Source organism: Leptopilina heterotoma, unplaced genomic scaffold, assembly GCF_015476425.1.
Source record: "Leptopilina heterotoma isolate Lh14 unplaced genomic scaffold, ASM1547642v1 Lhet_130, whole genome shotgun sequence".
Classification (NCBI taxonomy): Eukaryota; Metazoa; Arthropoda; class Insecta; order Hymenoptera; family Figitidae; genus Leptopilina; species Leptopilina heterotoma.
The window spans coordinates 109,861-121,528 of record NW_025110849.1 but is presented as its reverse complement, the minus strand read 5'-3'; the positions used below and the strand labels follow the sequence as shown (position 1 = coordinate 121,528).

At 26.4% G+C, this 11,668-nt stretch overlaps 1 protein-coding gene across 1 annotated transcript; it reads right to left on the bottom strand.

Annotated features, from left to right (window-relative positions):
• Nucleotides 1-5,018: 5,018 nt before the first annotated feature.
• Nucleotides 5,019-11,116, bottom strand: LOC122513007. Its single transcript, XM_043629234.1, has 2 exons — nucleotides 10,176-11,116; nucleotides 5,019-5,034 (listed from the first exon to the last, which is right to left on the bottom strand). The coding sequence occupies exons 1-2, from the start codon at nucleotides 11,114-11,116 to the stop codon at nucleotides 5,019-5,021; spliced, it is 957 nt and encodes a 318-aa protein (XP_043485169.1).
• Between the last annotated feature and the right edge of the window lie 552 nt (nucleotides 11,117-11,668).

The following is an 11,668-nucleotide window of genomic DNA, read 5'->3' as shown; positions in this document are numbered from 1 at the left end:
TATATTAAATAAAAAAAATATATTTTCAAAAAAGTCAAAATTTGGAAACTCCGTAACTCCAAAAATATTTTATTAAATTTAATAATGATTCATATTTACAATTCTACTTATAATAGGAACATTTTAATAAAGTTTCGAGAAAATTCATTTTTTTAACCTGGACAGTTGAGGAATTTTGCCCATATGCATTGTTTTCAAGCGTTGCGTTAGTACTAATGAAGTACTAATAAATAAAGTAGTTCAATTGAAAACTTAAATGGTTGTTATTTTGACTAGCAATGCTGGGAGAGATCCTCCCTTCACTTTAAGTTATCGTATTCACAAAATTTTATACATATATCTAAGGCCTACAATGCTTCCTCCACGAGAAAACAAACTTATTGAAAATAAATAAAATAAAAATATGAAAAGAAGAAATAATTAACACAATTAATGTTTTAACTTTTTATAGATGAGTTTGGTTATAAGTGTTACATTAGAAATAAGTTACGGATGCTGTACCTCAGAAGAAAGAATAGACTTCATTGAGTTCCAAAAATTAGGAACAATAGCAGCCTTAAAAGTTTTGTCTCTTAGATATCATCGAAAATATCTGGCGAAAATCCTTTGCACAGTGAGTGACGACATGAGTTTGATAAAAGAGACAAGGTATAAAAATGTTATGATGAAGTATGTGAAACGAGGAAATTTTGTATTTTACGTTCAATCAATTTCTACTACTACGATAATTTCATTAGAAATTCTTTCAAGTTTGGCAATATCGGGCAAGGAAAATATTGATATCTCCATAAATAACAGTAGCACAAATAAAATTATTATTAATCGAGGTTTTCCAGTGCAAACCAAGTGCCTTTTTATGAATGTTTCTACAAGTTCATATTTGATAATTAGTTTCATGCAAAGTCTTCAATTGATTACAACAGCATTTGGAAACGTTGGAATAGATATATTTTTTTTTAATTTGTCAATGCTTGTTAGTGGACAGTTAGAAATTTTATATGAGGAAATTGCACAATTCGAAGAAAAGTTTGATGTTAAAGAGATGAAAACAAAAATCATTAAATTAGTAGAGAAACATCAACTTTTGTGGTCTGAAGCACGATGTTTAGAAGAGACCTTCAACTTTATGATTCTATTACAACTTATAGTTAATATTACTGGAATTTGCTCTTACGGTAATTTTTTTATTTCAAATTACTTAATTTTAATATACATTTAAGGTGTCTTTCTGGTACAGAATTACTATTTCAAGTTTTAAACCATTAAATAAATCGTTTGAAACTTGTTACTCAGGGGGTTTATGGGGTCGTTGATTACTAATCTGGTGCCAGATTTTTACATATTATATATAATATATATAATATATTATTATTATAATTATTATTATTTTATTACATATAAGCTTATATGGCTTATATATAATAATATCTTATCAATCAACATCAATATATTTTAATATAATTGAATTAGTCAAATTTTTAATTATAATTATAAACAGACGAGATTCTTTTGAAAAATTAAAAAAATATGCGGTTGCACTAAGCCGCGTGGCAACCGGCGTGAGACGAGGCGCCCGGGACGCAATTTATTATTTGAAATTTAATAACTCAAAAACAAAAAAAGGGCATTCTGAAAATTTACATGCCGATAGGAAAAAACCTCAGCTTTCCTTTGCAATAATTTATTTTAAAAAAAACGGACCGATTTTTGAGAAATTGAAAATTAAATATTAATTATCAAAAATTAGGGTAAATTTTTAAAATATTAAAAAATAAAATATACCATTGGAAAAAGAACGAAAAAACCTTTCAGAAACATATTCTAAAAAATTTTTGCCATTACAAGTATGTTCAGAAAAAATTCACAAAGTAGTCGGTGTTAGCAAAATTGGTCAAATTGACCCCCCTCTACCCCCTTCAAATTTTCGAAAAAATCAAAAATTTTACTTATTTATTTAAAAGTTCGTTCGATATTTTAGAGTTGCTATTTTTAATTTAAAAATGATAACTTAATATTTGTACTCAGCGAAACAAAAAACATTTGAGAACCATGTTTCATTAAAACCATTCATTTTTTTAACTTTCTCTCCGCCATATTAGATCCGCCATTTTTAATTTTTGAAAACTGATCTCAGATTCGTAATCAGCGACCCAAAAAACATTTAGGAACCATGTTTCATGAAAATTTTTGTGTATGTGGGATAAATATGATTTTACATCCAGTAATCTAAAATGAAATTTCAATAATATTAACTGTGGACTTAAAAATATAATTAAAATTTATACTTTTAACTTTTATTTCTAAAACCATTGTCACACATGTTTTATTTAAAGATAAAAAAATTTTGTTTTAGGAATTCAAGGACTAGTCAATATTCAAATGTATGGATTAATAGGTGGCATAAAACCAATTTTTGCTTCAGAACTTTTATTGGTCCAATTATTTCTATATGCATATGCTGGAGAAATGTTATCTTCAAGAATAAAGAAATTATCAATTGCTACATATGAAATTTCATGGTATAATTTCCCAAAAAACTTATCTCAAGACTTGTACTTTATTTTAATGATAACTGAAATACCATTTGTTTTGAGCGCAGGAAAATTGATGCCAATGAATATGAAAACTTTCTCAGGAATATTAAAAGCAACATTTTCTTTTTTTTCTCTTCTTAGACTAATGTATCATGTTTAATTACCTATATACAATAGAATAGTTTTAAAGAGAAATTTTTTTAATAATATTGAATTTTAATGGAAAATATTTATATCAACTTATAAATCTCAAAAAGTTTAAACGTTAAATTATATTGGAATCTTTTGAATTTAAAATATAGTCAATAGTGAGATTTATCATATTTTCAAAACATCACGTAGTAAATTAAAATAGAAAAAGATATTTAAAACAAAATTTAAAAAACTAAATTACTGAACTGGGGAATATTTTCTCATGAAATTTAGGTAAAAAAGACATCTGGACTGTCAAACGTATAAAGAGTTTGTAAAAAAATAAATAAATGTCATTAAAATTTAATAACATTAGTTTTCAAATCGTTTATTCCACTTTAATATTAATCTGACAAAGCTGCACTTAAATTAACCACATAAGCGACAATCTGGCGTCACGCATAGAAGTGACTAAAGCCGCAAAAATGACGTCAAAACTTATAAATTCGATTTGCTAAATGAGGCATTATTCCTGAACTGCCCCAAAAATAAAAAAAAGTTCTTGGTTTTCTTTTATACTTTGGAAATATGAATGTTACCCTAGTAGGTACTAGTTAATATACCAATTTACAGGTCTAACCCCCACCCCTATCAAAAGGGTGGGGAGTTGAAATTTCAGCTTGGGATTTCCCCAAATAGAAAATATAAGTCTGAAAATTGTCCGAAAAAATTTGGCAAAGATATAGTGTAATAAGTAAAATTTGTCCGTCCGCTCGCGCATCCAGCGCGATGCACAGTGGGATTTTTTTACAATTTACTATTGAAAATTGTTTAGAAACTACAAATTTTATCAAATGTTGCGATTTTAATGGTCTAAAATTACTAAGAGATCCATCAAAGTCGATTTTTGATTTTTTAATTGTTTATTTGTTTCCTGTTACTCAAAAAGTTAACAAATTTCAATATTTTTAGAAAAAATCATGTTTATTTTTTAGTTTTCCATTGCACATGATCGAAATCAATTTAAATTAGTCTAGTATGACCACCGGACAGTTAATAATGCATAATGCAATTTATTTAAATTGTTGCAAAGAATGTTAATTAACAAATAGATTACTTTGGACCTTCTTCATAAAAAATTGTTTTTTTGCTGAAAAGTTTAAATTTATGTCTATTTTAGTAATGATACTGACATACTTTCATTAAATTTTTCATTTCCGGGGACTATTTCTAAACCTTTATTACTACAAATGTCAGAAACTTTATCTGGAAAATATATTTTATTACTGCGAGTGTTATGAAGTGGTGTACTTGTTAATTTAACTGGTGATGTTTCATTAAAAAAGGGTGCATCAAAACTATCTCGATCATTATTTTTTTCTAACAATTTTTCTTTCTTCCTTAATAACTTCTCTACTTCATTTTGACTACATTCTGCATTTGTTTCATAATTATCATCTTGAGAAAAATCTCTTACTATTCCTTCTTCAGTGATAGCTGGTTCATTACTCACGAAATCTGCACACTAAAATAATATATTTTATTAAAATTTAAAGTACTGTAATAGTATATTATACACCAAACATTAAAGGTGCATTTTTAAAATCGATCAGTGAAATATCCAATAAGCCAGAGAAGATGAATTGGAAATATTAAACAAGAAAAAAAGCAAACCTATGATAACCAATGCACCTAAATTCTGTCAGGTTAAAAAGAATTTAACGTTTCTTGATTGGAAATCGACAAGAAAATTATGATACCAGGAAATTATTTAACTTGAAAAAAGTTTCATATTGAAATCGTTTGTAGTTTAAAATCCGAAAATATAGCTTCCAATTAATATTTCATTAAGACTGATAAAACCCTCGCTTAATTTATTATAAAACAAAAATATGTACTATTAATGCTTGCATCAAATTGTTCAATTTCGCTCTTTCCAATTATTATATTTCCTTTATCTTCATTGTTATCACTGTGATTTAATTCTCCTTACATTAAACTTTCGGCCACAAGTCTTTTATTCGACGTACTATTAATGCTTACATCAAATTGTTGAATTTCGTTCTTTCCATTTCTTATATTTACTCCTTTGTCTTCAGTGTTATTACTGTGATTTAATTCTTCTTGCATTAAACTTTCGGCCACAAGTCTTATATTCGACGTACTATTAATGCTTACATCAAATTGGTCAATTTCGTTCTTTATATTTCTTATATTTACTCCTTTGTCTTCAGTGTCATTACTGTGATTTAATTCTCCTTGCATTAAACTTTCGGTCATGTCTTATATTCGACGTATTGTTTATTCAAGCGCGAGAATTTCGAAGAAACAATTTTCTATCATTTTTCTTCTTTAAATATTAACATATCTGTTAAAAGATAAGAAATAGAGTAGAATATATTGGTTACAGGACAAAAAATCCAATCCAAAAAATCCAGACCGAAAAATTCAAGAAAAAAAGTCCATAGTACAAAAAATCCAAAATAAAAATATCCAATGTCAGAAAATCCAAAATAAATTATGAAACATGTGAAAAAGCCACGTTTTTACTTTTTACGCTATAAAATCGAGACTTAAGGTCATGTTATTCAGTGTGACGTTTTTCCTTAGTAAAGTATATGGGGCACGTGACCACTGAATAACATAACCTTAAAATGTTAATGTTAAAATCGCAGGATTTTAATTATTTACATAAATAATAAAATTCTTCACAAAAATTCAATTATTAACATAAATAATAAAATTTATTACAAAAATTCAATTATTTTCATAAATAAAAAAAAATCTTCACAAAAATGCAATTATTTTCATAAATAAAAAAAATCTTTACAAAAATTCAATTATTTTCGTAAATAAAAAAATTTCAATTATTCTATAAAATTTTTAAAACAATTATTCCAAGAAATATACAATTATTTTCAACAATTTTGATAAAATTCTTAACAAAAAGTACACATTTTTTTTAATATAATTCTAATTCAATTGCTCAATAATTTAATTATTTTCAGAAATTTAAAATGTTAAGTTTATCTACTTTCGATTCAAAGTCATCGAAATAAGCAACTCAAAAGAAAGGACAATTTCATTCAAGGCAACCATTTAAATTTTTATATCTCAATTTTTTCATTGGTTTTTTAATTTCTTTTGGACTTTCTGACCAGGACAAAAAATCCAAAAGATAAATCCAAAGTGAAAGTACAGGATGGCCGCTGGACCGGGAAAACCGAAAAATGACAGTGAATTTTGATCTTGACCGGGATTTTAGAATTTTTTTTAAAACACTGATTATTTTGTGAGAAAAAATAGAAATATTTATTTTAACCCTTTAACGCCCAGCGGTTTCGATCGAAACCACTTTTGATTTCTAAAATCTATAACTTTGACAAAAATTAAGATATTTTTGATTTCTAAACGCTCACGACCCACAAATTTATAAACCTTTATGAAAAAAATTTACATTTTAAAAAATAATTAACAATTTTGTAATTACAACAATAATAACAAAAAAATATTTGTTGCAAAATTTGCAACAAAATTAAAAATTCGAAAATAAAAGGAAACAAAGGTACTGAAAATTGTTACTCGGGGGTTTTCAGGGTCGCTGATTACGAATTTGATATCAGATTTTAAAAATTCAAAAAGGCGGATCCAATATGGCGGACATCATTTTTAAAAACTGATTCAATTTGCCTGAAAATTGTTACTCGGGGGTTTTCGGGGTCGCTGATTACGATTTTAATTTTTTAAAATGTTAAATAGCGGTTTCAATTTAGTGTATAAAATGTCCAAATAAAAACGAGATCAGAATAAAATGTTCGTCTACCTTTGTGACAATGTGAAAAACAAATGCCTAACGCAAAACCGGCATCATAATGATTAATGAAATATTCATTTTTATATTCGTAATAATCAGAAAAACAAATGCCTAACGCAAAGACGAAATCAATCTAAAATGCTTGACTATATTTGTGAAAATCGGAAAACAAAAGCCTAACATGAGAACGCGATCCGAATAAAATATGAATTTACATTTGTGACAATGCGATAAACAAATGCTTAATGAGAAAACGATGTCAAAATTAAATGTTCGTTTACATTCGTGACTATAGAAAAACAATTGCCTAACATAGACTCTAACATTGGATTAGTAAACAGCGGCCCTGAAAACCCCCTACTAACAATTTCTAGGCAAATTGAATCAATTATTAGAAAAGATGTCCGCCATATTGGATCCGCCATTTTGAATTTTTAAAATCTGACATCAAATTCGTAATCAACGACTCCGAAAATCCCCGAGTAACAATTTCCAAACAAATTGAATCCGTTTTTAGAAAATATGTCCGCCATATTGGATCCGCCATTTTGAATTTTTTAAGTTTGACCTCAAATTCGTATTCAGCGACCCCGAAAACCCTCGAGTAACAATTTTCAAGCAAATTGAATCAGTTTTTAGAAAAGATGTCCGCCATATTGGATCCGCCATTTTGAATTTTGAAAAAGGACATCGGATTCGTAATTAGCGCTTCCAAAAACCCCCGAGTAACAATTTTCAGGCAAATTGAATTAATTTTTAGAAAAGATGGTCGCCATATTGGATACGCCATTTTGAATTTTTAAAATCTGACCTCAAATTCGTATTCAGCGACCCCGAAAACCTTTATATACGAGCAATAACGTGAATTGCACTGCTACAAAAAAGTCGGGCGTTAAAGGGTTAAGCCTTATTAATTATATTTCATTAGAAAAATTGATTGGTCTTCTATAAAATCGTTTTATTTTGTTAGGGAATTTTATCAAAAGTACTATAAAAATATTCAATTTCTAGAATTTATAAGAAAATTATGAATTTTATTGTCCAACGTAAGTAACATACCTACTTAAAAAAGAATTTATTAAGTTTAATTTAATTTCTTTCTATTTCTAACAATAATTAAACAAAATATAATTTTAATTAAATTTGTCGAAAACATTTAAAAATTAAAAATTTCAAATACTATAAAATAGTGAAAAATAAATCAATTTAAAAAATTTTTTTTAAATAATATTGTAATAAAGCAAATTTGAATTATTAAACATTTGAACTATTTAAAACAAAAGTGATACGAAATTTATAAAAATTAATTTTTAAATAGGTAATGAATAAAGTAAATAAAAAATTAAAATAAATAAAATTGTTTTTCTTAGAAAATAAATTTTTAAAAAACAGTATGTTGCATTAACATCAATTCGTTTTTTAACATATTATTCATAAACAACCTTTTCTATATTTAAGAATATTAAATTAATATTAATAATAATGATATGGATTGCATTTTAAAACGTTTTAAATTAAAGTTTTAGAAAAGTTAAATTGTAAAAGATTGTAATTAAAAAACTTTTAAATTTTTCAAAATTTCATGAAATTGTCTTGTAAACAAATGGATTTTAGAAATATTTTTGTTAATATTTGTAAAAAATAATTAAATTGAAATTTTGAGAATTATTTTTAATAAGTTACAGTAGCCATTCTTAAAAATTATTCTATTTTAAAGGATTTGAAATTTGAATCTTTTTTTAAATCTTCCTATAATAAAATAATCGATAATAATTAAATATTATTTTCCAAAAATCTATTTAAGTTCCAAATGATTTTACAGTTAAACATATTTAAGAATAGTATATTACATTATAAGGGCAGAAAGTTCGAAATTCCTGCACTGCGCGAAATGATGCCCGAGGCGAAGCCGAGGGCATCATCGCGTAGTTTAGGGCTTTCGAATTTCTGCCCACGTAATGTATACTATTTTTCTTTATATACGGTCGAAAGTACGCTCGCTAATTTATTTTTTAAGAAAATTGCAATCGTGTTTCATTCTTTTATTTGACAGCCGGCCATCTTTATTTACTTTTGCTCCTTGCTTCAACGCCTCTAGCGGACACTCGTGAAGCTCTGGTTTTTTCTCTGACTCTCTCCTTCAAACAATATTCGCCTGCCCCGACATTTGATGCACGAGCGAAGCGAGTGCTTCTGGTCGGGGGCAGGCACGAAAAAAAATGTGAAAGATAATTCAATATTAATGTAGGAAATTACATGCTGATAAAGAATTTTAATTATGAAAGATTCCGACTATATCAGCAATTAGTGCACGGAAAAAAATTTCTTGTAAAATTCACAAGAATTCCTGCGCCATCTACAGACCGCGGTTGTAGTATCCACAAACGGCTGAGTTTGGGAAATACACAAACCAGAATGAGTGTGGCCACAAACTTTAGCTTGTGATTTCTACAAATCTTATAGATTGTTAAACTTACAATATTTTCTTATAAAATGTATATTACTTAATTATTTACACGAATGATACATATTTAAAATTACATTTAATGTACAAAGCAATAAATATTATTAATATTATTATTAATATGAAAACAAATTAACTTGTTTTACACTAGTAAGGTTACGTGTAAAGAAAATAATAATTCTTTAAAATTAGTAAAAACTATAATTTGAATTAAACTAAAATTTATTATTAATATGAGAAAGATTTAATTTGTTTTAAACTGGTAAAATTGCGTGTAAATAAATTAATAATTTTTTTTAAATTAGTAATAACTAATTTTAATTAAATTCAAATTCATTATTAATATCAAAAAGAATTAATTTTGTTTTAAACTGGTAAAGTTACGTGTAAATAAAATAATAATTTTTTAAATTAGTAAAAACTAATTTTAATTAAATTAAAATTTATTATTAATATGAAAAAGATTTAATTTGTTTTAAACTGGTAAAGTTACGTGTAAATAAATTAATAATTTTTTTCAAATTAGTAAAAACTAATTTTAATTAAATTAAAATTTATTATTAATATAAAAAAGAATTGATTTTGTTTTGAACTGGTAAAGTTACGTGTAAATAAAATAATAATTTTTTAAATTAGTAAAAACTAATTTTAATTAAATTAAAATTTATTATTAATATAAAAAAGATTTAATTTGTTTTTAACTAGTAAAGTTACGTGTAAATAAATTAATAATTTTTTTTAAATTAGTAAAAACTAATTTTAATTAAATTCAAATTTATTATTAATATAAAAAAGAATTGATTTTGTTTTGAACTGTTAAAATTACGTGTAAATAAAATAATAATTTTTTTCAATTAGTAAAAACTTATTTAAAATTTGCTATATATTTAAGGGTTTTAAATGATAATATTTAAAAATAATGGAACGTATTTATTTATTTAATTTACAAACATTTTTTATAATATATACAATATACAATTATATTCTTTAGATTTAATTGTATTTTTTAGTTAGAGCGCATACCTTGTCGAAACATATAAGCCTGTTTTTTTCTGTTAACAAACAAGGAGTCATTTTACCCATAGACTTTAAATCTTTTGAAATAGTAGAACTTATACTTTTGGAAATACAATAAGCATGATAATGGGAATCAAAACCAATGGTCTTTAAAGTAAACATAGAAAATTTAATTTCGTCGTTCAAAACATAAATTTTATCAATTTTTGCAAACACTGGTAAATCTTCAGTTATTTCTTTTAAAAAAACTGTTCCACTTTTATACTTAACTCCTTCGAATTCAACAAAACTAACGCAAATTTGATTAGATAAGCAATGTGAACCAGAAGAGTATTCTCGAGGGCCTACTTTTATATTTTCTGCGATCATTAGAGAATAATTAAGTTGAGCCATTAACAATTGATGTTTAATGGCAATAGTTTTTAAAATATTTTTTTGGCAATAAGTTGACGTAGCAGTTTGCTTTAATTCTTTATTTTTTGATTCAAATCTCATTGACCATTGGTGCACTAATGGACCGCTGGTAAGCAAGATATCCGGATAGTGAGTCATATTATGGAACTTCGGTGTTAAATGTCCAAAAAGTTTGATGTACAGCAAGTGGTGTTCTTCTATTAACTCTTTTAAACGAAAAGTATTACTACGGAGAAGTCTGGGAGCTGTTACTATATCCACTATTTGTCTAAGTTTTAAATATAAATTCCAAGATTCATTTTCGCGAGGGATTAAATCTCCAAGCATTACTCCTAAATATCGCACAAAACATGACATCTCGGATGCTGACATTTTTAATTTCTGCTTTAATTTTAAATGTTGTTCTACGATATGCACTGGTTTGTTTGCCATTTCTAAATCACCGTAATCAAAGCATTCAATTCTTTCATTCAGAAGTTCCAAAGTAAAACACTTATCGGTGTAAACCAGTTGATTTAATATTTTGACAAGGACATAACACGCTACACCTTCAAAAATATCGTGCATTATATCAACAGATTTATTTGTTGCAACATGAAAATTTGCAATATTGTTAAAGCAGCATTTAGTTTTTATACCAGTCGATGAAGTATCCCCTAATTTCAAATCTTTATCATATGATTCTTTTGTTCTCAATACAGTTGGATCTTCTTTTGTGAGGTACTTTGAAACAGCAGACATAACATGACACAATCGACAAAAGTATTTAGCGTTAAATGATTCGACGAATCTAAAAATGCTATTCAACCCTAAATTATCACCTAGAACTAAGCATAACCGAAAGTAGATAATTCGTTCAGTTCCATTAATTGTAAATTTTATTCCTTGTTCAAAAAGATGTTTCAGTTCAAGTAATAGCGGTTTCAAAATAGAATAATTTTTAAATAGAGTTCTGTGTTTGGATCGAAATAGTAATACCAAAAATATACATTTAATTTTTGCAACTAGGTGTGGTGGTAAGCATAGGATTGATGCATAAATTGCACCGAGTTTATTTTTTCCCGCATGAGAGCCTAGTGCGTTGCCCGTTTCAAAATCATCAAAGAAAAGGAAAATGGGTAATTCTAAACGATCATCTACTTTGGGTCTGTTTTTCCAAAAGGAACCTTGCACAAAATTTGAGAAAATTTGATTCTCATTTTCTAAAAATTTTAGGTAATCTAATGTTTCATCTAAAACTCCTGGTAAATTAAAAAATGTTTTTAAAGTAACAACTAATGGGATATGGATTCC